This window comes from Carcharhinus amblyrhynchos, chromosome 20 (genome assembly GCF_965287045.1).
Source record: "Carcharhinus amblyrhynchos chromosome 20, sCarAmb.v2.hapA, whole genome shotgun sequence".
Classification (NCBI taxonomy): domain Eukaryota; kingdom Metazoa; phylum Chordata; class Chondrichthyes; order Carcharhiniformes; family Carcharhinidae; genus Carcharhinus; species Carcharhinus amblyrhynchos.
Genome location: NC_137343.1, coordinates 26,640,378 through 26,666,682, shown reverse-complemented (window position 1 = coordinate 26,666,682; position 26,305 = coordinate 26,640,378). Strand labels below are relative to the sequence as shown.

The 26,305-nt window shown below is 43.3% G+C and overlaps 1 protein-coding gene across 3 annotated transcripts in view; it reads left to right on the top strand.

Moving 5' to 3' along the window:
• LOC145355857 (calcium/calmodulin-dependent protein kinase kinase 2-like) overlaps positions 1-26,305 on the top strand; it is a 103,447-nt gene that overhangs the window by 50,161 nt on the left and 26,981 nt on the right. For all 3 annotated transcript variants that reach the window (XM_080208289.1, XM_080208288.1, XM_080208287.1), the window contains exons 7-13: positions 12,612-12,648; positions 16,447-16,468; positions 17,667-17,755; positions 18,452-18,651; positions 19,739-19,792; positions 20,300-20,373; positions 20,617-20,704. In XM_080208289.1, coding sequence (XP_080064415.1) covers positions 12,612-12,648; positions 16,447-16,468; positions 17,667-17,755; positions 18,452-18,651; positions 19,739-19,792; positions 20,300-20,373; positions 20,617-20,704 — 564 coding nt within the window. The remainder of the gene's footprint in view (positions 1-12,611; positions 12,649-16,446; positions 16,469-17,666; positions 17,756-18,451; positions 18,652-19,738; positions 19,793-20,299; positions 20,374-20,616; positions 20,705-26,305) is intronic.

The window sequence follows — 26,305 nt, the reverse complement described above, 5'->3', positions numbered from 1 at the left end:
GTGTCAGTTCAGTGTTCTTTCATACTTTTTTATAAAACTTTCATGTGTGTATGTTTGTGTCCAGTGCAATATTTATGCTTTGCTTATGTTTACCACAGCATTGTTAGAAAGAAGAGATATGTCAAAGCTATTCGTCTTGCACCCATAAAGATACTTGGCAAGTACACCAATATGAGGAAAAGAACAATTTATAATTGTATGAGAGGAAAGTGCTGATTGGTTCACAAGTGGACTCTGATTAGTGGAGGTGCTGCCATGGAGACTGTAGCAGTTGGTAGAAATCAGTTAACTACAAGCATTGTTTGAAATTTAAACAAGCCATCTTGACCTTGATTGTGTCTTGAGGAATAAATCAGTGAATGGTTGTCACTTATTTTGATGAGCTGAAACAGTCACTGTTTTGTACATGTTCTTTCTGTCTGCAAAAATTGTTTTTTTTCCCTTGGTATTCTTGCGAAGTGTTCTGATGAGTACAAGACGGAAAACTTCGACATGTCTCTCTTTTTCCAGCAATACATAAATTCTGTACTACCAAATGACTACATGCTTACTTTAAGTCTCACAACTTCTTCCTGACTTCCCACTCGATTCTCAGCGTAATTAACAGCACACTTGATATTTACTTCATGAACTTTGGGGCTGTTTATCCTTTGGAAATTTAATAAACCTAGCTTATTATGTATCCATATCTGAAATATCCTTTTTCAGTTAGATGTTGTCATTAACATTCTCATAAACATATTGATACATTGGTGAGTGGCTTTTTAAGCTGTTTTAGAAAAGAAACAAAGGGCAAGCTTGTGGACATGGGACAAAGACAAGATTATGCTTGACTGTTTAATGTCAAACCCACCACCCCCTTGTTCTTGGCCTTTGGTCATAGAATCCCTACCATGCAGAAGAAGGCCATTCAGCCCATCAAGTCTGCACCGACCACAATCCCACCCAGGCCCTATTCCTGTAGCCCCATATATTAACCCTCTGCCAATCCCCTGACACTAGGGTCAGTTTAGCATGGCCAATCAACTTAACCTGCACATCTTTGGACTGTGGGAGGAAACCACGCAAACATGGGGAGAATATGCAGATTCCACTTAGACAGGACCAGAGGCCGGGATTGAAACTGAGTCCCTGGTCCGTGAGGCAGCAGTGCTAGCCACTGCCACTGTGCTGCCACCACCCCCTTGCTCCCCACTCTGTGCTTTTGCTCATAAATATGTGAATACTCACTATTGAAGCTCACACTTGCAAAGTAACCTCTATGCAAGTTACAGTATTAGAGGATAGATTAGCAAATATGGAACAGCCTATTACTAAGGATAAAAGCAAAATACTGTAGCTGCTGGAATCTGAAACAACAATAGAAAATGCTGGAAAACCTCAGCAGGTCTGACAGCATCTGTGGAGAGAGAATAGAGTCAACGGTTCAAGTCTGGATGATGAAAGGTCATCCAGATCATAACATTGGCATTATTCTCTTACCACTGATGCTGTCAGACCTGCTGAGATTTTCCGGCATTTTCTGTTTTCATATTCAGGATCAAAGTGATTGTTGTGGGGTGGTGTTTGGTTATTCTTTAATTCCAATAAATCATAGATTTCAAAATATACATTAGTCTAATTTAGCTTCGTGTTGTAAAATATGAAGAAACAGTAGCAATTTTTCTTTTATTTTAAAGGTGAAAATATGGTCCCATTTGAATTCTAATCAAAAAATAAGCTATTTGGACAAAGCTTCAGAAACAAGTTATGCCTGTCTAGTCTTTACTTCTAATCATTATGGTCCATTCAAGTTGACAGTGCTGGACATACTTGTATGTATGCTTGAGATAATGTTTGTTAACTTTCTAGTGCATGATTCCTTTATTTTTATTTCACCCTCTGTAGCTGCCTTCATTTCAGCATGCCTGTTTTTGGCTGTTTGGTATTCGTCTGCTTCAGATCAAATAGACTGTCAAATTGCTCTTGTCTTTATATTCCTGCTTTTTTTTCTGTCTGTGAATCACAGATTCCCAATTTTCCAGATAATGTACTGGAAAAAATCCTAAAATAGCTTGACATGCATTAAAAATTGCAGTAAATAACGTGTTCCACTTTGTGGTCGCCACTTGTTTATTTCAAAAGTTATTTGGATTGATGTCATTTCTGTTACATTCTTCTCTGATTTTGGGTGCAACATTGAATATACAACACAGAAACAGACCATTTGGCCCCACCAGGCCATGCTGATATTTATGCCCCTATATTTTCTTTGTTAGCAAAGCCCTATGTCCCTTTCTTCACACACCTATTCAGCCTCTCCTTAATTGCATCTATACTATTCACTTTAACCATGCACTGTGGTAGCAAGTTCCATATTCTCAGCACACTCTGTTGAAGGAAGTTTTTTCTGAATTCACTAGTTAATGGCCAGAGTAGAGTCATGATTATACAGTCTATTGTTCTGGTCAGATTATACCTTGAACACTGTATCTAGTTCTAATTCCCAAGGCTTAAGAAAGACATTGGAGAAATACTGAGAAAAGCTACAATGCTGATTCCTTGTTTTGAAAGGCTTGCTAGAGGACACTGAGAGGCAATCTTCCAGAGGTGAGTAAGAAAATTCATGACATGGAAAAGATAAATCCTGGACAAAGGGCTTGAGTTTCAAGTTAGTGAATGGAAAATTGCATCTGCAAATGTTTTCCCATAAAGAATGCATAGAACAGATAGGAAATGCTAGATTTTGCAAAGAAGTAATTGAATGCAGTAACTTGAAGATTTTAGGTTCTTTCTAAAAGATTCAGTTAAAGGTTCAGCTGTTCAAGCCCAGGAATATATGGCTGAAGCCATTTGATAAAAACGAGCACTTGGTGTTACTCTGTGAAAGTGCTTTAGTTTTTTTCGTAGAAAGCTTAAATGTAATGTTACGAAGTGAAGATAGTTCTCAGAAGGGGGATCTAACACCTAATCACTCAGAGGAATACCTCGCCTCATAATCTGTTAAAGTGAGTGGGAAGTGATACGATCTGCGCTTCAGCAACTTTTAGTGGTTAAATGAAAATAACTACCTGACTCTCAAAGTCAAGAAGTAACAATTTATTTATCTAACTAACAGAACAAGTTAACTAAACTATTAACAATCCATAAACCACGATTCTAATGGACTGCTGTTGAGGTAAATACAATTCCCATTTATTAACAAAAGAATAGAATTCTGGTCACACTCTAAATTGCAATCAGATTTGCCATCTTCTGGAATATTCTAGCTTTCTCTGTTGATTCATCTGTTTGGAACTTCTGTCTTCTTTGGTACCTGCTTGATCGAGATGGTGCTTTCTCTTAAGACATAAATGAAGCTGTTATGTTGGCAGATGGCAGTTGCTCTCTTTGCTTATTGTCCAACTGCCGCTGCCTTTTATACCTGTGATCACAGATCAACATCCCCTACAATATGATTGGTCTCAATAAGCCAAATCCATCAAATTTAAATCTGATAGGTTGCTGGTATCCAAGTGCCTGATTTAAATTGGCTGAATTCAAAAAAATTCAAAAGCCTGTTTGTTGTCTTGGCAACACTGCCGCTTGGCTGTCCGATACAAGTGTTTCACTTTGGGCATTCTATCTTGCATTTTTTTTAACTTTCTAAGCACAGAAGAAAACACCACTTTATAAAGGGACCAGGCAATACTTTCACATTTTAGCATTTTACAATTTTTAAATCATTTTACAAACAACAAATTCTAACATTCTACTCAACTTTACAACAATATTCAACAACCCCTCAATAGGATGGCTAGATTAGAAAGTTAAGAGGGAATTTCAGACCTGGGCTAAAAATGTGTGTTAATGATTATAAAATTCTCTAGCTGATGGTAGATAAATCTTGAACTAAATACCAAAACAAAAGTTGTAAAGCATACCTGGCATATTTTAACTGCATTATTGCAATTTATTTGGACGGATTTTCATCTACAGATTGGAAATAATTAGTATAAATCTAGCAAGAAAGGTCAAGTCCAAATAGCACTCAGTTCAATTGTATAAAGCTATTTACAGGATTATTCACACATTGCATGCAGATTTTGCCACTAGTTCACTACTTAAGGCAAATAACTTGAATATAGGTTTCTTCAGTTTGGTCAAGTAAATTTGTGATTTCCTGTACATAACTAAATGATTACACTTCTACTGAACGAAGATTTAATTTTGATGTTCTAGCTATGTCATTTCAAAGAAGAGGGATTGTTATTGGTGTTTTTTATTTTGCAGGATACAGGAGTGAGCTGATGTTTGTTCATGAAAAAATGGATTAATATCCTTGCATTAATTTCTTCAATATAGCCAGAAGGGCAGAGTTATTATAGTCCTTCCCATCCAAAGGAAACCAGAATGACTGCAAAATCCTTTTGGAAATAATAGAATGTTTTGAAGTGTCATAGAGGGAAAGAATAATTTTACATGAAATTTAAATATTGATTTCCTACAATGGGTAGGATGCAGCTGTGTTCAGCTAAGTTGCTAGATAAGCATCCAAGTTGACAGCATGTTCCATGTTTAGAACAAGGAGGCTCATCAGGCTTGACCTACTACATGCTGCAAAATGCCTTCTTAATCAGTTGATAATGAATCCTGTTGCCAAGAATCACAGAAATGTTTGTGGCTCAACAAGCCCACCCTAATAGTTAAATAAATTTCTTTAAAGATAGAAACATAGCAGAAATGAAATTTAAGAATCTAATTATGATTAGAATGCAGTAAAAAAAAAATTAAATGCCACGTTTTTAAAAATTCTGACGTAGGATGTTGGCCTAACTGGCTAGTCCAACCTTTTTTTGGCCCATCTCTAATTGCCCTCAAGAAGTGCTGGTGAGCTGACTTTTTGAACCACTACAGTCTGTTTGATGTAGGTACACCCACAGCACTGTTTAAGAGGGAGTTCTAGGATTTTTACCCAAGAACTGAAGGAACGCTGATAAAATTGCAAACGAGGACGGTGGATGATTCAGAGGTGGACTTGCAGTGGTTTTCCCATGCATCTGCTGCCCTTGTCCTTCTTGTTGGTAGAGGTCACAGCTGTGGAAAGTGCTGTTTAAGGAGCTTTGGTCAGTTGCTGCAATGCATCTTGTAGATGGTAAACACTGCTGCAACAGTGCATTGGTGGTGGAGGGAGTCAAGTTTGGAGGTGGTGGTTTAGGTGGCAGTCAAGCGGGGGCGGCTTTGTCTTGAGAGTGTCAAACTTTTTGAGTGTTGATGGAACTGCACTCATCCATGCAGGCGTTGAATATTCCATTAAACTCCTGATTTGTGCCATTGTAGATGGTGGACAGCCTTTGGGGGAGTCAGGAGATGAGTTATTCATCGAAGAATTCCCAGCCTTTGACCTGCTCTTGTAGCCACAATATTTATGTTCCTAATCCTGTTCAGTTTCTGGTCATTGGTAAACCCCCCCGCCCCAGTATATTTATAGCGGGGGATTCAGTGATGGTAATGCCATTGAATGGAGATGATTGGGCATTCTTTTGTTGGACGTGGTCATCATCCAGCACTTGTGTGGCATGAATGTTACTTGCCACTTATTAATCCAAGTTTGAATGTTGTTCAGGGATTGCTGAAAATGGGCACGGTCTGTTTGAGTATCTGAGGAGTCATGAATGGTGCTGAACTTCCTGCAATCATCAGTGAACATCTCCACTTATAAGATTTTGATGGAGGGTAAGTCATTGATGCTGAAGATGGTTGGACCAAGGACCACTACCCTGAGGAACTCCTGAAGTGATATGCTGGGACTGAGATGATTGACATCCAACAACCATATTCGTTTGCTAGGCATGACTCCAACAAATGGAAAGGTTTTCCTCTGGTTCTCATTGACTTCAGTTTTGCTAGTGCTCCTTGCCGACTAAGCTCCTTGATTGGGAGGTCAGCAGATTAGGAAAGGTTAGAATGGAGAAAAGTTGAGATGCTGTTTCTCCACAGAATAAATAGTTCCATATGATTTACATCTCATGCACCACTTCCTGTTTAGAAATGTGGGCAGAGATGTGAAGGCAGGTGTTTGGCACCGCTAACCAGGCAGCTTTGAGTTGGGCTTGTCAGCCTTAATTAGCTGTCTACCTAGGTGAAGGCAACTCTGATTTCAAAACCCCCAGCTATGGGTTAATTCGTAAGGTTCACATCAGCTAACAGTGCAGAAGATCACAAATAGTGCCAGTGGACTGGATGGCAACGTGAACGGTAAATGAGTCTTCAGCCTGCTCAACAGCTTGTCAAGGAGAAGAACAACTCCCAAAACCAAACCTGCATCTCTTCACCTGCTGAACTTTGCACCAGTGTAGTACCACCTGCCTTACACAAAAAGTGTGGGGTGGGAGAGTGGTGGAGGATCTGAACTAATTCCCACCCATTTGAATATACTCGGATGTTCAGGTTATTCAACAAGTTTTTAATCAATCAATGCACCAGGCAAACCAAGCCCTGTGGTGATGGGGATGTGATAATAGGAGCAGTAGAGGATGTTACTGGCAGTCTTCAGTTATAACCTGCACTTGGGTGGTCTCAGAGTGATGGTCATTTTCCACAGAGTGGGGAGGATGTGGAGTTTGTTTCCTTCTGAAGTGACAGAGTAAACCTTATTAGGAGTGATACTGCTGTCCCCAAAATGGGGAAGGGTAAGCAATTGAACAATGAAAGTAACATCGATGTACTCTAGAACTAAACATTGGACAATGTTACTGTATGACAGAGAGATTGCAAAGATATGCATTCTACCTGCTCCATTAGAGGTATAGAATGCTGGGTCTGTCTGTTCATCAGGGGTATTGTAAAATCTAAGGCATTTTGACATAGAATTGAGCCACAAAGAAAACTTGATGTAACTGTTCCAAAAGACATGCCTGAGAGAGAACTGGAACACTAACTAGCTACCGAAATTGCTGATATTCTGGTGAACAATATTGCCATTGAAGATTCTTAGAAAAAATGTAAGGGGTTTCTTGGGATCTGAGCTCCTAGGCGTCATTAAACTGTTCAAAATAACTGGTACTACACTCATGCAATACATGCCACAAGCGTAGCAGGTGAAAGAATGAAGGTTTGATTTTTGGATGAGCTGCTGAGTAGATTAAAGAGCCTCATCTACCTTGACACCATTATCCAGCCCATTGGCATTATATGTGATCATCTGAACTGTAGGCTGATGAACATCTTATTAGTTGACCCATAGCTGGGGGTTTTGAAGGCAGTTACTTTCTTCAGGGAGACTGCAAAGACTGGTTTGAGAGAAATGCCTAAGACTTCTAGACAAAGTTTCGACACTCAGATCTTACACATCTGACAAGAAATCAGCAACAAGGGATGACTATACCATTGCACTAAACACATGCTGCAGACCAAACTAAGAAAGAAGATGGACTGATGGTGGGAAAACAAGGCTGATGAGTTTCAAGCAGCTGCAGATTTAAAAACAACCTTTAGCTTTACATGAAATCTGTGATCTATCTATGGCCCCAAAACCAACAATGTGACACCCATCCTCTTAGCAGATGGCAGTTAGCTCCTAAAAGGCAGGAGATTATCTCTCGATGGCCAGAGTATTTCAGTAATCTACTAAACCAACAATCTGTAGTTTGCAATGATGCTGAAGTCACTTCCACAGCACTGTGCTCTAGAAGACTTGCTCTCAATCCTTTTCAAGTGGAAGTCAGAAATGCAGTAGTTCAGCTTTCTGTGGGCAAGTTGCCAGAAGCTGACAGCATTTCACCTGACGTGTACAGGTATGGAAGAACCAGCATAATTTGTAAACTTGTTAGTCTCTTTTGCCTGGAATAGGGCACAATGTCTCAAAATTACAAGGATACCTCCGTAATTAATCTTAACAAATGAAAAAGGAGCAAGTTGATTTGTGACAAGTGTTGTGGAAGATCACTTCTTTAAACAGCAGGAAAATTTCTTGCAGCATTATTCTTCAGATTGTTACTCACCTCGTTGATTCCATGTACCTTGAATCACGGTGTGGCATCCATGCAGGATGGAAAAAATAGACATGATCTTTGCAAAAAGTAAAATTCAGAAAAAGTCCCACAACTATATGGTGGTCATTTATCTGGCAAAGGCTTTTGCTACAGTAGTTTTTTTTCTCATTTATGGGATGTGGGAGTTGTTGGCTAGGCCAGCATTTAATAAAGGATGGGCATTACCCTTGAGAAGATGGTGGTGAGCTGTCTTGTGGTGTAGGTACACACATAATGCTGAAGAAAAGATGATACATTTCCAAGTCAGGATGATGAGTGACTTGAAAGAACTTCCAGGTGGTGGTGTTCCCATATGTCTGCTGCACTTGCCCTTGCCCTTGATAGTGGTCATGGGTTTAGAAGGTACTGCCTAAGGAGCCTTGGTGAATCCTACAGTGCATCTTGTAAATGGTACACACTGCTGCCATTGTTAATTGGTGGTGGAGAAAGTGAATGCTTGTGGAAAAGGTGTCAATCGAGTGGATTACTTGTCCTGGATGGTGTCAAGTTTCATAAGTGTTGTTGAAGCTGCACTCATTCAGTTAAGTGGAGAGTATTCCATCACACGTTTTGACCTGTACCTTAGAGGTGGTGGACAGACTTTGGGAAGTCAGGAGATGAGCTACATAAGCAAGAGTCCTAGCCTCTGAGCTGCTCTTTATTTATATGGCTAATCCAGTTCAGTTTCTGGTCAATAATAATCCCAGGATACTGATAACAGTAGATTCAGCGATGGCAATGCATGTCAAACAGCGATGGTCAGATTCTCTTTGGAGATGGTCGTTTGCTGGCACTTGTTTGGCACCATGTTACTTGCCACATTTAAGCCTTAATATTCTCCATGCCTTGCTGTATTTTGACGTGGACATGCTTCAGTATCTGGTGAGATATGATTTGTGCTGAATATTTTGCAATCTTCAGCAAACGGATCTCCTTCTGACCTTATGATCAAGACCATTGATGAGGCAGCTGAAGAAGGTTATCAGGACCTTTGCAGTGTTCTGTGACTTCAGCCATTCCTTGATACCATGTGTAATGAATCAAAATTGACTGAAGACAGGCTTTTGTGATGCTGGGGACTTATGGAGCAGGCCGAAATGGATCATCCACTCAACGTTGCTGGCTGAAGATTGTTACAAATGTCTTTTGCACTAATGTATCGGGCTGTTCCATCATTGAGGATGAGGATATTTGTGCAGCCTCCTCCTTCATTACGACTGGATGTGACAATACTGCAGAGCTTAGATTGATCCATTGGTTGCTGAATCATTTTGCTTTGGTCATTACTTACTGCTTATGCTGTTGGCATGCAAGTAGTCCTGTGTTATGGTTTCACCAGTTGATACCTTATTTATAAGTATGCCTGGCACGCCCATCTGTACTTTTCATTTGAACTATGCTTGATCACTTGGTTTGGTGTAATGGTAGAGTGGGGATTATGCCAGGCCGTGAGGTTACTGTTTGTGGTTGAGTACAAATCTGCCTCTGCTGAAGCAGCTTGTAGTAGTTTAATACAGTTGAGTGGCCTGCTCGGCCATTTTAGAATCAACCAGATTTCAGTGGATCTGGAGCCCCAAGTAGGCCAGAGCAAGGAAGGACATAAGAACGCAAGAACATAAGAAATAGGAGCAGGAGTAGGCCATCTAGCCCTTCGAGCCTGCTCCGCCATTCAATAAGATCATGGCTGATCTGAAGTGGATCAGTTCCACTTTCCCGCTTTCTCCCCATAACCCTTAATTCCCTTGTCTGTCAAAAACCTATCTACCCGTGACTTAAATATATTTAGTGAGGTAGCTTCCACCACTTCAACGGGCAGAGAATTCCAGAGATTCACCACCCTTTGAGTGAAGAAGTTCATCCTCAACTCCGATCTAAACTGCACCCCCCCCCCCCATCTTGAGGCTGTGCCCTCTAGTCCTGCTATCCTTTCTAAGCGGGAAAAATCTCTCTACCCTATCCATCCCTTTCATTATCTTATACGTCTCTATAAGATCCCCCCTCATCCTTCTAAACTCCAACGAGCACAGACCCAGTCTATTTAGTCTCTCTTCATAGGCCAACCCCCTCATTTCTGGTATCAGCCTAGTGAACCTCCTCTGCACTCCCTCCAAGGCCAAAATATTCTTGCGCAAGTGCGGCAACCAAAACTGCACACAGTACTCCAGCTGCGGCCTCACCAGTACCCTGTACAGTTGCAGCAAGACCTCCCTACTTTTATATTCTATCCCCCTCGCTATAAAGGCTAGCATTCCATTCACCTTCTTGATCACCTGCTGCACCTGCAGACTGGGTTTTTGCGACTCATGCACAAGGACCCCCAGGTCCATCTGCATCGTGGCATGCTGCAGCTTTTCGCCCTTTAAATAGTAATCCCTCCTACTATTATTTCTGCCAAAGTGGATAACCTCACACTTGCTAACATTGTACTCCATCTGCCAGGTCCTCGCCCACTCGTTCAGCCTATCCAGATCCCTCTGCAGACTTTCCACACCCTCCGCGCAATTTGCTTTACCACTCATCTTCGTGTCATCAGCAAATTTCATCACCCTACACTCAGCCCCCTCCTCCAGAGCATCTATATAAATGGCAAATAGCTGAGGCCCCAGCACCGATCTTTGTGGCACTCCACTAGTCACCAACCGCCAATCAGAATAGCACCCATTGATACCAACTCTCTGCTTTCTACTAGACAACCAATCCTCTATCCACGCTACACCTTACCCCCAACTCTGTGCACCCTAACCTTCTGTAGCAACCTTTTGTGAGGCACCTTATCAAACGCCTTTTGAAAATCTAGAAATGCCACATCCACCGGTTCCCCTCTGTCTACCGCACTAGTCACGTCCTCATAGAAATCCAATAAATTCATCAAACACGACTTCCCCTTAACGAATCTGTGCTGCGTCTGCTCTATCAAACCATTCCTTTCTAGGTGCCTCGCTATTTCTTCTTTGGTGACGGATTCAAGCATTTTTCCAACTACAGACGGCAAATCTTCTTCCCTGAAGGCATTAGTGAACCAGATGGGTTTTTATGAAAATCAACGATGGTTTCATGGTGATAATTAGACTTTAAATTCCAGACATTTATTGAACTCCATCATCTGCCATGGTGGGATTTGAATCCAGGTTCGCAGAGCAGTACACTAGATCTCTCTACTACTCATCCGGCAACCATACCTTTTTTGCTCCTGCTTTCACTTTCCGTAAACTGGGAAAGCCTGTGCCTGTACAAATACAGTGTTCAGATGTTCAATGTGTTCACTCATTGCATGATGCAAAGTCATATGCCATTGGATGTCACTAATGGCATCAAGCAAGGCTGTGTATTCGTTCTAGCTCTGTTTGCCATGTATTTCTTGGCCACGCTCCAATACGCACCTTAACACATGACTACACGTTCAATTCAGAACAGCAACCTCTTCAATTTTCAAAGGTTCAATACTTGCCCAAAAATTGAATGTTTGTTCATGGATGGCTGTGCTCTCCTTGCACATACTCTGGAGGACATTCAGCTGCTTATTGATCATTACGCCCAAGCTTCTGAACACTTTGGCCTGACAATAAATATTAAGAAGATGGAGATCTTCTATCGACTTATTTTGTCCACTTACTCAAGACCTTATATTCACTATCAACAACTCACTGCTTCATTTAGTACAGAAATTGTTACCTTGTAAGTATGCTGTCCAATAACACTGCAATGGATGGTCAAAGCCCAGGTTTGAGCAGGTTCAATTGGACTTTGAAAAGAGCGTGAAATTTGTCTCCGAGCAATGAACAAAGTCTATTGGGCGGTGGCATTTGCATAATGTCTTTGCGAATAAGAGATTTGGTCAATCTACTGTTGTCACACAAAATAGCTAGAGGCATCTCATCTTCAGTGTCTGAGATCTATTTTTAACAGCAAGAGAAAATCTCAGGTTCTTGCTAAGTGCTGCACTGAGAGAATGTTCATCAGAACTCAGTTTCACTGAGTCAGTCATGTGGATTGTATAGAGGAGTCCCGCATACTAAAGACACTTGCAACCAACTGAGCTGGATCCCAAAGCAGTGAGGAAAAAATCAACCTTGGAGAGACTAAAATAGAGAAATTTCTGTCATCAAATGATTTTGACATTTGAGAATAGTCAATGTCTTCAGGCCTAGAAGGTGTGGTGCAACACCAATACATCCACCTCCAACATTTACTCCATCTGCAGTATTTGTAATAAGTTATGCAAAGAGTGACTTGGCCTAATATCATACATGAGATAACAATCTATACTATAAACCAATACTTTTTAACTTGCTGAACACTTTTGAAATGATAGGAGAATCCATTACCCAATGTGACTTGACTTCCTCACCTATATAATTAACTCTTAACTGCCCTTTGGAGTTGTTTAACGAGCTACATCAAATCTTTGCAAGATTCAGGTTGCAGCTATTCAAGATGAATGTCCGCCACCACCTTCATGAGTTAGAAAGGGATGGACCAGTCTTGATGCTGATGCCCCATCCTGAAAATTTTTTTTACACAGTGGGTCCTCCCACATGTTTATCCTTTCCTGATTTATGTTCCTTGTTGAAGTGCAGGCATGTTTCTAAGATATCATTCATTGTTCATTTATTTTTACAGGTGCTTGATGACCCTAGTGAGGACCATCTGTACATGGGTATGTTCCAATATTTGTTTGTCATACTGTATAATTTGAATCATACACCATATGCAGCCTAACCTGAAAAAGACAGTGAACAGCGTACGTTTCCTTGTGTTAATGAATTGTGTGCAAATCGGTAAAATAATCAGTATTTTAGTTAGAAACGAAGGAATTATTTTAAATCAGATTTTTACCCTGTGCCACTTCTTAAATACACTATATACGCTATAGCTTGAGCTATTTATTACTACATTTTCGAATTCAATGTCAGCTTGTGATTTTTAGTATATGAGCATTGACAAGTTGGCACCATTTTCTCCAACGATATCTTGTAACAATTTCAACAAAGTTAATTCATGAACTGTGTGCTTTCTTCCATCAAATCTTCCTCTGGTACACTTTATTTTGTGACTATGTAAAACAGACGTGAACAACTAAAATAATCTCTTCTGAGAGGTTTCAATAGAGCTATTGCAGTAGTTTAAGAGCATTTCTGTAATTAATGCGTCCATCTTCTAGTTTGGATTTGGGATTGGATAAAGTACGTTTCATATTACAAGCGTTAATTCAGTCGGTACTTAATGCCAAGACTTTAACAGAATGGACTTTTTCCTTCCCGAAGCACAACTCTATGTTAGCATGAAGCTCATAGGTCTTGTCCAGTTTCTAAGTAGAAATGCTAATTGGTATCTTCCAGGCCTCAACTTTGTTCTTTGTTGGAACTAAATTGACAGTTTAAAGTATAACCGTTTACAAGGCATTCTTAACATATTTCTGGTGCTTGGAGTCCATAGTCTGTCTACTGTCCCTATAGTGGCTCTAGTCATTGTATACAGGTGTAAATATATTGCTTCATCTTGCCAGTCAGATACCTGGCCCACCATTAATAATCAAGCCACCCCAAGTGTGACATTAGGCAGAATTTAAAGTGTCCAGTCTACCTCAGATTAACCTAGAAGGCTAAGGTGCTCAAAACTTTGAGCAACAGGTAAAATTAACCTTTGCGAAACTGCTCCAAGCAGTAGCAACATGAGTGGTATTCTTTGCTATCAGAATGCTGCCATCAAGCCACAAAGATGTGCTGCCTACTGCACAAATGAGGAACGTAGAATATGAATTTCAGTACCAGTTTCCACTATGTAGACCATGTGTCCAATGATTTGTGGATCATATTAAATAGCCCTTCACAATAGGTAAACTACTGACCATACTCAACCAGCCTGTGCTTTTAAAACTCAGAATATAATGCCCAATATTGAATATGATACTGTGATTGGAAAATGCCTGATCCTGCCTATGTTAAGAAATACATTAAAAAACATATTTTAACATTTATCCATCAGGCTCAAAGTGTCATTCACTTATGTGTGCTGGATGTTTCATACATTCATATGAAGGGGCCTATCCTTTGCAAACAGAATATATCCATATATTGTGCCTTTTTCAAATAAACAGAAATTTTGGGGGCACCCATTCCCCTTGGAATTGATTTGACCAATCAAAGTTCATTAGCAGCAAGGTGACACTGTGGTTCACACTGCTGCCTCACAGCACCAGAGATCCAAGTTTGAATCCAAACTTGGGTCACTGCCTGTGCTGAGGCTGCACGTTCTCACCGTGTCTGTGTGGGTTTCCTCCAAGTGCTCTGGTTTCCTCCCACAGTCCAGAAGATGTGCTGGTTAGGTGCATTAGCCATGCTAAAGTCTCCCTTGGTGTACCTGAACAGGTGCCGGAGAGTAGCTACTAGGAGATTTTCACAGTTACTTCAAAGCAGTGGTAATGTAAGCCCACTTGTGACATTAATAAATACATTTTTAAATTAAAAAACTTAAAACATTGTCTGGTTTGAGTTTAAACAAAAGCTTGGCAGTTAACTGTTCCCTGTTGCATTCTCCAGGGCAACACCTTTACCAATCATTGCCCACTTGTCAATAAGTCAACAGCCTTTTCTCATGCAGTTGTTCCCTTCGAGATTTGATATTCTTGCGAATCTGCCCTCATCAGTGCAAGATAAAAAGCTTTGACCAGCAATACTATATTAGAAATATTCTAATAACCTCAGCAAAATGATAAATAGGAATTAATAAAGGATTTAATCTGGACACAAAAGCATATGCCGTTGTAGATTTTGCTATATGTATGTGTGTATATATGTGTGTGGAAGTTTTAATAGGCTTTTTGAGTGCACCAATTTAATTAAATTATGAATCTATTCCATTGCCAATTATGCTGGCAAGGATGCACCAGTCTCTTAGACAACAGGGAAAGGAGCCAGGGAAGCATTGAGCCTCCAACCTGATCTGCACTTTGAGTCATCCCCAGGGTGAGCAGAAACTTTCCCCTTATAATAAACAAGAGTAATTAAATGCCATGAAAATGACCTGAGTGGCATCATAATATTTCCCACATAATTTTTGGAGACCATGGATCAAACTGGGCAGTAAAGATTGCAGCGTATTTTGTTGATAAAGGGATGATGTTGTTCATGGGGACTATCTTACCAAAAAAATTCTAAGTGCCAAACAAGCATGAAAACGGGAGTGAATCATGCTCAACTTTTCATGAAAGAAAAATTAAAATTTTATGCCGTTTAGAGAAAAAAATTAGGTGGAGATTCCGGTGTTGGACTGGGTTGGGCGCAGTAAGAAGTCTCACAACACCAGGTTAAAGACCAACAGGTTTATTTGGAATCACAAACTTTCAGAGCCTGCACCATCAGGCAAGTGGTGGTAGGTTCACAAACATGGCATATGTAGTCAAAGATATAATTGCAAGAAAATACAGATTGGAATGTGAAGATTGTTTGAAATGCAAGTCTTTATAGATACAAACAGTGTGTGTGGAGAGAGGGATGATCACAGGTTAAACTGGTGTGCATTGTCTCAAACCAGGACAGTTAGTAGAATTTTGCAAACCCAGGTATTGTGGTGGGGGTCACAAGTAGTGTGACACGAACCCAAGATCCTGGTTAAGGTTGCCCTCATGTGCAGAACTTGGCTATCGGTTACTGCTCGGCGATTCTACATTGTGTGTCTTGAAGGCTGACTTGGAGAACGCTTACCCAAAGATTACCTGAAAGGACTCGCATTCCAACCATTCTTCACATTCCTATCTGTGGTTATTTTGTAATTGTGTCTTTGCCTACGTATGTTTGTGAATCTACCTCCACTCACCTGATGAAGGAGTAGCACTCCGCAAGCTCATGATTCTAAATAAACCTGTTGAACTTTAACCTGGTATTGAGAAGAAAATGAGGTAAAGTGTGCTTCACGCCAGTACGGGTATCCTACGGAGTCTATTCACACCGGGAAGCTGGCTGATGACTGCTAAAGGCCACCATTGCGCATGCACGTGATCTCCCAGTGCACTATGTAGAGTGTACACAATTCGTACACTGAGAATGTGACATTCCCCCCAATTCCCCATCCCCGGCCGATCACTGCCCCCATTCAGGTAAGGTGAGCACTTCCACTGGCAATCCGGAGCCCAGCCGATTCCATCTCAGGCTCACTGATAATAAAATGAAGATTTAAATATTTAAACCAGTCTTGCGCCTGTTCTGGGCATGAGGCCAAGTATAATTATTGCTTGCTTTTTACATGGAGTGCTTTTTTAAGCTGTTCTTCGACCATTTATTCACGATTGTGACATGGAGTTTCTGATTTTGAGTTTGGGTTTATAACTTATTGATATTTGTTTCAATTTTGAACATGATTGATTTCTCTGATTAGGCTTTGCATGTCTGGGCAATGAATGTTACATTTATACTGTTATATTCCCTAGAAACCTATTGTAATTATATTTCTCTTTCAGTTTTTGAACTTGTGAAACAAGGGCAAGTATTCTTTTTTTCTCCTTTTTATTAAACATCTTTTAGATTTCTCTGCTTGATTATCCAACCAAGAATCATAGAATCACGACAGTGCAGAAGGAGTCCATTTCACCCAACAGACTCCACCAACCCCCCGAAAGACCTTCTTACCCTGACCCATCCCTCTGCCTTATCCCTGTAACCCATGCAATTATTATGGTGAATCCTCCTAATCCCCACACCTTTGGAAGGTGAGAGGAAAGCAGACAACCTGGAGGAAACTCAGAGTGTAACCCAAGGTCCCTGGCAGTGTGAGGCAACAGTGCCCACCATGCTGCCATGCAATGTAGATATGTTGTCAGATTCCAGCAAGTGTTCCTCATGAGCCTACAGCGCTACGGCTGTGTAGAGTGGCTTATGCTGATACATCCTTCAATTTGAATCACCTTCTGTTCCAGAAAAATGCATAGCTTCTAATATAAGATCTCATTGTACGTGGAAATGCATAGAATGGTTACAGCACAGAAAGAGGTCATTTGGTCCATCAAGTGTATGCTCTCTGCAGAGCAATTCAGCTAGTGCCATTGACCTGATCTTTCCCTGTAAACCTGAAATGCTTTTTTCTCTCGGGTGTTTAACCAATTCCTTTTAGAAGCCATAGTTGAATCTTCCTCATCCACAATGCATTCCAAATCCTAACCACTCACTATGTAAAAGTTACTTTGCCATGTAACCTTTGGTGCTTTCGATCTGGGCCTCTAACTTTCCACCAATAGAAGAGTCCTCCCTATCTTCTGTACAGATTTTGCAAACCACTATTAAATCTCTTCCTACCATGTATATGGCTAAATGTTGGTTGTGTTGAAAGCATTAGCACCAGTATTTTTGTTGTTCCTTTAATTGCATTGAAAATATAATTTTGTTATTGGTGAAAGTATATGCAGTAATATATCTTGAAACTTAACATCATAGTCAGTGTGTCTCTTCAACCATCTGTGAAGAATTTGCAATGACTTTGGTTATTTCTGATTTCCTTCCCCACCTTTTCTCCATATGGATAAGTGACTAATGTTTAGCCCCTCCTCGTAACATTGCACGAATCAAAAATGTATCATGTCTCCACTTCTAGTAAAACTTGAAGATTATGTAATGTTGTGGAACATTAGAATTTCAAAGGACTTCAGCTACATCAGCTTGTTTCCAATTGATTCTGTTATTTCAGCCCTGTGATGGAAGTTCCAACTGACAAACCCTTGACAGAAGAGCAAGCACGATTCTACTTTCAAGACTTGATAATGGGAATTGAATTCCGTAAGTGTAGGATATGTTCCTTTTGTGCGGTAGTGAACAGGAAAGTAAAAATTCTAATTGAAATGATGTTGATATATTGTTAGTTATCTATTTGCTTTCTCCTTTGCCTTGTTTTACTACACAATCCTTGGGAAATAAGTGGGTGGACTGCTCCTTATCTTTGCTTATATTCTTCTGTCATTGCATTTTGAAATATGCATAAATGTAATTCATGTTAACTATCTGTCCCTTTAGGATAGTGCATGATGTTTCAAATACAGCCTGAATGAGATTGAAAACTCATCACGTCAGGAATTACAATCAGAAATCCCCATCAGATCACTCGTTACGCTTTTAAATAATAGTGTTTTTATGCAATGATTTCATACAATGATACAGTGTAATATCAGAACAATCCTACTATAACTGAGTTTTACTGCTTCTTAGCTATGATGATAGTACCTCTGTTGTGACAAAGAAAAATCTGAGTGTAGTGTTCAGTTACTTTTGCTTTTGCAGAACATTTTGAGGTGGTTAATTAGTTTGACAATGTTATATATTAGTATAAATTGTTTTTATTTGTTATAAAACAGATTTGTGCTTGGTATTTGACATGGAGTGTTAACCCAATCCCTTCTGTCCTGTGCTCTGGTGCTGCTAGATATTTCACATTGAAAAGATCAAAATAGATTTTAACAAGAAATGTTCTGTATGCAGTGCACTATCAAAAGATTATTCATCGTGACATTAAACCTTCCAATCTCTTGGCTGGAGAAGATGGACATATCAAAATAGCTGACTTTGGGGTTAGCAATCAGTTTGAGGGAACTGATGCTCTTCTGACCAGCAGTGTGGGCACACCTGCATTCATGGCTCCAGAGACCATTTCAGAAACCAGGAAGAACTTTCATGGCAAGGTAAAGAAAAAAGTTCATTTTATCTGTGGCAGAATTATTCATTAACCCACAAGGTACTGTTATTGGCGATTCCTAATTACTATAATTGCCTGTTCAAAAATCATGTTTTTCTGTTAGGTTTGATGTTGGAACTGAGTTTGAGTCTTGAAGTTCAGCCTATTTTAGTGAAAAGTGTGCATATTTTATCTATCCTTTTTTACATCCTAACTGCAATTTGTGTCCAGTCTATTTCAATGCAAAAGTCTTACATTTTATTATTTTAGGTTGAAAAATGTTTTAAATTAAAATCAAAACCACAAGTTCCCATAGTGGGTCAAAAAAAATCATGCCAATTACTGTTTAGCAGAAATTCTAAACCTAGTATTTTCTGCAAGTCTTAACTTTTTGGGATAGATTAATGGCCATGAAGACAAATCAGCAAGATAATAGGATTCACTGTAAAGGCAAAAAAAAGGCATGAAGTTTGAATCAGTTTGCTTTTGTGGAAATCTCTCCACTGATCAAATAATTTTAGATCTTACCGTGATCCCTGAAATGTGAATAAGTATTGTTTGCTTTTTACATGAGTGTTTTTTCAAACTGTTCTTCTCCCGTTTATTCATAATTGGGACATGGTGTTTCAGATTTGTAGGTTTGTAAAGTATTGATGAAAGCAAAATACTGTAGATGCTGGAATCTGAAACAAAACCAGAAAATGCTAGAAAATTTCAGCAGGTCCGATGGCATCTTTGGAGTGAGAATAAAGCCAACATTTTGAATCAGGATGACCCTCCGTCAGAGCTGAAGACAAGGAAATTCGGACAAGATTTATACTATGAGGGTGATGGGGATGGGGAGCTGTAATTAATGGGAATCTTAATCATCTCAATTACAGCCCTCCTCGCCCCCAACACCACCACTCTCATAGTATACATCTTGGCTGATTTTCCTTGACTCCAGCTCTGACAAAGGGTATCCTGATTCAAAACATTGGCGTTATTCTCCTCCACAAATACTGTCAGACCTGCTAAGATTTTCCAGCATTTTCTGAATTTGTAACAATGATATTTGTTTCATTTTGGAAATTAATTATGATTCCTGTGATTAGGCTTTGGATGTCTGGGCGATGGGTGTTACATTATACTGTTTCGTTTTGGGGCATGTAAGTACAAAAAATTTATTAAAGCGAATTACTGCGGATGCTGGAATTTGAAACTAAAAGAGAAATGCTGGAAAATCTCAGCAGGCCTGGCAGCATCTGTAAGGAGAGAAAAGCGCTGATGTTTTGAGCCCTGACAACCCTTTGTCAAAGCTTTGACAAAGGCCATCTGGACTCAACGTCCGCTCTTTTCTCTCCTTACAGATGCTGCCAGGCCTGCTGAGATTTTCCAGCATTTTCTCTTTTGGTGATTAAAAAGTTTATGCTGCATCATTTAATGTAGAAATTTTGTTACTGGTGCTTAATGTTATTACCTTTTGATTTAGTAATGCCTTTAAACATTAAAACGTACAGTCATATTCATTTGTTACATATGCCTTTAATATTTGAAATTGTCTAGAATAATTTTGTGTTTATTTATTATACTTGATTATCTGACATATCGACATTTGCAGCTTGTAAAATCTTGGCAAAGTATATAAAGAACTAAGTAAACTTTATTTTTGATAGTGTCCCTTCATGGATGATCAGATATTAAGTCTGCATAACAAAATTAAGAATCAGTCAGTGGAATTTCCTGAGCAGTGAGTAAATTGTATGTTTATACCTACTTGTTTAAATTTTGGTCTGCTTCAGTATGTTTTTTTTTCTTAATTTAGTTTGTGAATTTTATTATTTCTCTCTCAGACCTTGTAATCTCATTCAATGATTCTGCTTTACAGACTCTTCATGGGATGGGATGAGGGAATGGGATAATTTAATGTGGGAAACATTGATATCGTTTAGCTGAATATATTTCAATATCTGTTATTAATTTTACGAGCTAGGCCAGACCTCTCTGAAGAGCTGAAGGATCTCATTTTTAAAATGTTAGATAAAAGCCCAGAAACCAGAATTACAGTTTCACAGATCAAGGTAAGACAAAGATATGTTACATCTGCAATCATTCCAACATTGTTGCCATTTTTGTTTGTTTACACAAACATAGCAATTCAAATATAAAATGTGAAAAGGTCATTAAATTTGTTGGTTTCCTTGTTTCTCTGAACTGCAAGATGTTTAGTTTTTATTCAGTACACCAAAACACCTATCCAGTATGAATGGCGATATTCAAGTGAAGGTGTTGTTGGGAGTGGGAGGAGTGGTTTGTTGTGTAGGAAGATCTAAGCCTTTTAGATAAGGGGAAACAGGCAAGATTACGATTTTATAATTGCAGTTGAGGATATGTTTTTATGATTTATGATGCAAGCTCATGCAACATGAGACAGTGGTGATGTTGTAATATCAGTAGACTAGTAAACTAGAGACCCAGACATAAGAACATAAGAAATAGGAGCAGGAGTAGGCCATCTAGCCCCTCGAGCCTGCCCTGCCATTCAATAAGATCATGGCTGATCTGTCGTGGCTCAGTTCCACATTCCCGCCCTCTCCCCATAACCCTTAATCCCCTTGCCTATCAAAAACCTATCAACCCGCGTCTTAAAAATATTTAGCGAGGCAGCCTCCACCACTTCAACGGGCAGAGAATTCCAGAGATTTACCACCCTTTGAGTGAAGAAGTTCCTCCTCAACTCCGTTCTAAACCGCCCCCCCCTTTATCCTGAGGCTGTGCCCTCTAGTCCTACTGTCCTTTCTGAGCGACTAATGCTCTGAGCGACTAGTCTTTCAGACTAATGCTCTGAGGACACAGGATCAAATCTCATCATAGCATATGATGGAATTTAAATTAAATTAATATATCGGGAACATAAGAACATAAGAAGTAGGAGCAGGAGTAGGCCATCTAGCCCTTCGAGCCTGCCCCGCCATTCAATAAGATCGTGGCTGATCTGAAGTGGCTCAGTTCCACTTTCTCCCCATAACTCTTAATTCCCTTGTCTGTCAAAAACCTATCTACCCGTGACTTAAATATATTTAGCGAGGCAGAGAATTCCAGAGATTCACCACGCTTTGAGTGAAGAAGTTCCTCCTCAACTCTGATCTAAACTGTGTCCCCCCTTTATCTTGAGGCTGTGCCCTCTAGTCCTGTCCTTTCTGAGCGGGAAGAATCTCTCTACCTCTACCCGACCCCCTCGCCTCCGGTGCGACCCCCTCGCCTCCGGTGCGACCCCCTCGCCTCCGGTGCGACCCCCTCGCCTCCGGTGCGACCCCCTCGCCTCCGGTGCGACCCCCTCGCCTCCGGTGCGACCCCCTCGCCTCCGGTGCGACCCCCTCGCCTCCGGTGCGACCCCCTCGCCTCCGGTGCGACCCCCTCGCCTCCGGTGCGACCCCCTCGCCTCCGGTGCGACCCCCTCGCCTCCGGTGCGACCCCCTCGCCTCCGGTGCGACCCCCTCGCCTCCGGTGCGACCCCCTCGCCTCCGGTGCGACCCCCTCGCCTCCGGTGCGACCCCCTCGCCTCCGGTGCGACCCCCTCGCCTCCGGTGCGACCCCCTCGCCTCCGGTGCGACCCCCTCGCCTCCGGTGCGACCCCCTCGCCTCCGGTGCGACCCCCTCGCCTCCGGTGCGACCCCCTCGCCTCCGGTGCGACCCCCTCGCCTCCGGTGCGACCCCCTCGCCTCCGGTGCGACCCCCTCGCCTCCGGTGCGACCCCCTCGCCTCCGGTGCGACCCCCTCGCCTCCGGTGCGACCCCCTCGCCTCCGGTGCGACCCCCTCGCCTCCGGTGCGACCCCCTCGCCTCCGGTGCGACCCCCTCGCCTCCGGTGCGACCCCCTCGCCTCCGGTGCGACCCCCTCGCCTCCGGTGCGACCCCCTCGCCTCCGGTGCGACCCCCTCGCCTCCGGTGCGACCCCCTCGCCTCCGGTGCGACCCCCTCGCCTCCGGTGCGACCCCCTCGCCTCCGGTGCGACCCCCTCGCCTCCGGTGCGACCCCCTCGCCTCCGGTGCGACCCCCTCGCCTCCGGTGCGACCCCCTCGCCTCCGGTGCGACCCCCTCGCCTCCGGTGCGACCCCCTCGCCTCCGGTGCGACCCCCTCGCCTCCGGTGCGACCCCCTCGCCTCCGGTGCGACCCCCTCGCCTCCGGTGCGACCCCCTCGCCTCCGGTGCGACCCCCTCGCCTCCGGTGCGACCCCCTCGCCTCCGGTGCGACCCCCTCGCCTCCGGTGCGACCCCCTCGCCTCCGGTGCGACCCCCTCGCCTCCGGTGCGACCCCCTCGCCTCCGGTGCGACCCCCTCGCCTCCGGTGCGACCCCCTCGCCTCCGGTGCGACCCCCTCGCCTCCGGTGCGACCCCCTCGCCTCCGGTGCGACCCCCTCGCCTCCGGTGCGACCCCCTCGCCTCCGGTGCGACCCCCTCGCCTCCGGTGCGACCCCCTCGCCTCCGGTGCGACCCCCTCGCCTCCGGTGCGACCCCCTCGCCTCCGGTGCGACCCCCTCGCCTCCGGTGCGACCCCCTCGCCTCCGGTGCGACCCCCTCGCCTCCGGTGCGACCCCCTCGCCTCCGGTGCGACCCCCTCGCCTCCGGTGCGACCCCCTCGCCTCCGGTGCGACCCCCTCGCCTCCGGTGCGACCCCCTCGCCTCCGGTGCGACCCCCTCGCCTCCGGTGCGACCCCCTCGCCTCCGGTGCGACCCCCTCGCCTCCGGTGCGACCCCCTCGCCTCCGGTGCGACCCCCTCGCCTCCGGTGCGACCCCCTCGCCTCCGGTGCGACCCCCTCGCCTCCGGTGCGACCCCCTCGCCTCCGGTGCGACCCCCTCGCCTCCGGTGCGACCCCCTCGCCTCCGGTGCGACCCCCTCGCCTCCGGTGCGACCCCCTCGCCTCCGGTGCGACCCCCTCGCCTCCGGTGCGACCCCCTCGCCTCCGGTGCGACCCCCTCGCCTCCGGTGCGACCCCCTCGCCTCCGGTCCGACCCCCTCGCCTCCGGTCCGACCCCCTCGCCTCCGGTCCGACCCCCTCGCCTCCGGTCCGACCCCCTCGCCTCCGGTCCGACCCCCTCGCCTCCGGTGCGACCCCCTCGCCTCCGGTCCGACCCCCTCGCCTCCGGTCCGACCCCCTCGCCTCCGGTCCGACCCCCTCGCCTCCGGTCCGACCCCCTCGCCTCCGGTCCGACCCCCTCGCCTCCGGTCCGACCCCCTCGCCTCCTGAAGCTAGCTTCAGTAATGGTGACCATGACAACAATCTGGTCTGGCCTACATGTGACTTCAGGCCTACAGCACTGTGGTTGCTTTTTTATTCATTCAGGGGATATGGGTGATGCTGGTTGGGCCAGCATTTATTACCCATCCCTAATTGCCCTTGAACTGAGTGGTTTGCTTGGCTGTTTCAGAGGTCATTTAAGAGTTAACCACATTGTAGGTCACATGTAGGCCAAGGTAAGATTTTCTTCCCTAAAGGACATTCATAAACTAGATGTGTTTTTAGAAAATCAATAATGATTTCATAGTCATCATTAGACTTTTAATTCAGATTTTCTTTAATGAATTCAAATTTCTTCATCCGCCTTGATGATTCTACCTGTGTCTTTGGTTTGCTAGTTTAGTGACAATACCACAATGCCACTGCCTCCCCATAAAATGCTCTCTGAAATGTTCTAGCAAGCCATTCAGTTCAAGGAGGAATTAAGAACGGGCAACAAAAACATCCACATCTTATGGAAAAATAAAGGGAAAAATGCTACCCATTTCTTGGTGAAAGAATATTGTTTCTGAAAATTGTCTTGTTTAATGAATGCTAGCATCTTAGTTTGACAGTTTCAGGACTGAAAAATTCAGACAGCTAAACTTTTTGGTTATTTTATTGCCCCTCCCTCAGAAATATTGTGCCTCAGACCTTCTTGCCAAGTGCTATCTTGGGTGTTTCTTGCCTTTCTGTTTTACTGCCATGAGTAAATACTTCACTTTTGCAAACTGCCTCCGCAAATCAAACTGGCTAATTCTGATGCCCAATGACCAAAAGTTTACGAAACTCTAAAATAAAGGTAAAAGTCCAAGGCCATATTCCTAATACAAGCAGTTTTCTTCCTTGTAAGTGAATGGTCAGTTGTGTAAAATTTATGTAAGCACATTTTCTGAAATACACAGGCAAGAATTTAGTTGCTGTCCTTGGAGTCAGAGGTTTACAGCATGGAAGCAGACCCTTCGGTCCAACTTGTCCATGCCGCCCTTTTTATAAAACCCCTAAGCTAGTCCCAATTGCCCATATTTGGCCCATATCCCTTATACCCATCATACCCATGTAACTGTCTAACAAAGAACAACACAGCACAGGAAACAGGCTCCAAACCTGCGCTGCTCATGCTTCCAACTAGACTATTCGTTTGTATCCCTCCATTCCCAGTCTGTTCATGTGGCTATCCAGATAAGTCTTAAACGATCCCAGCGTGTCTGCCTCGACCACCTTACTTGGCAGTGCATTCCAGGCTCCCACCACCCTCTGTGTAAGATACATCCCTCTGACATCTGTGTTAAACCTTGCCCCCCCTCACCTTGAACCTGTGACCCCTTGTGTTTGTCACCTCTGACCTGGGAAAAAGTTTCCCACTGTTCACTCTATCTATGCCCTTCATAACCCTATACACCTCTATTAGTTTGCCCCTCATCTTCCGTCTTTCCAGGGAGAACAATTCCAGTTTACCCAACCTCTCCTCATAGCTAAGACCCTCCATACCAGGCAACATCCTGGTTAACCTTTTCTGTACTCTCTCCAAAGCCTCCACAGTTTCTGGTAGTGTGGCGACCAGAACTGGATGCAGTATTCCAAATGTGACCTAACCAACGTTCTATATAGCTGCAACATCATACACCAACTTTTATACTGTATGCCCCGTCCTATAAAGGCAAGCATGCCATATGCCTTCTTCACCACCTGTGTTGCCACCTTTAAGGATCTGTGGACCTGCACACCCAGGTCCCTCTGTGCGTCTATACTCCTGATGGTTCTGCCATTTATTGTAGAGCTCCCCCCTACATTAAATCTACCAAAATGCATCACTTCGTATTTATCTGGATTAAATTCCATCTGCCATTTCTCTGCCCAATGTTCCAGTCTATCTGTATCCTGCTGTATTCTCTGACAATGTTCATCGCTATTTGCAAGTCGAGCCATCTTAGGGGGCATGGAGTTGGGGGTAAGGTGGTAGCGTGGATAGAGGATTGGTTGTCTAGTAGAAAGCAGAGAGTTGGTATCAATGGGTGCTATTCTGATTGGCGGTTGGTGACTAGTGGAGTGCCACAGGGATCAGTGCTGGGGCCTCAGCTAGTTGCCATTTTATATCGATGATCTGGAGGAGGGGGCTGAGTGTAGGGTGACGAAATTTGCTGATGACACAAAGATGAGTGGAAAAGCAAATTGCATGGAGGGTGTGGAAAGTCTGCAGAGGGATCTGGATAGGCTGAGCGAGTGGGCGAGGACCTGGCAGATGGAGTATAATGTTAGCAAGTGTGAGGTTATCCACTTTAGCAGAAATAATAGTAGGAGGGATTACTATTTAAAGGGCAAAAACCTGCAGCATGCTACGGTGCAGAGGGACCTGGGGGTCCTTGTGCATGAGTTGCAAAAACCCAGTCTGCAGGTGCAGCA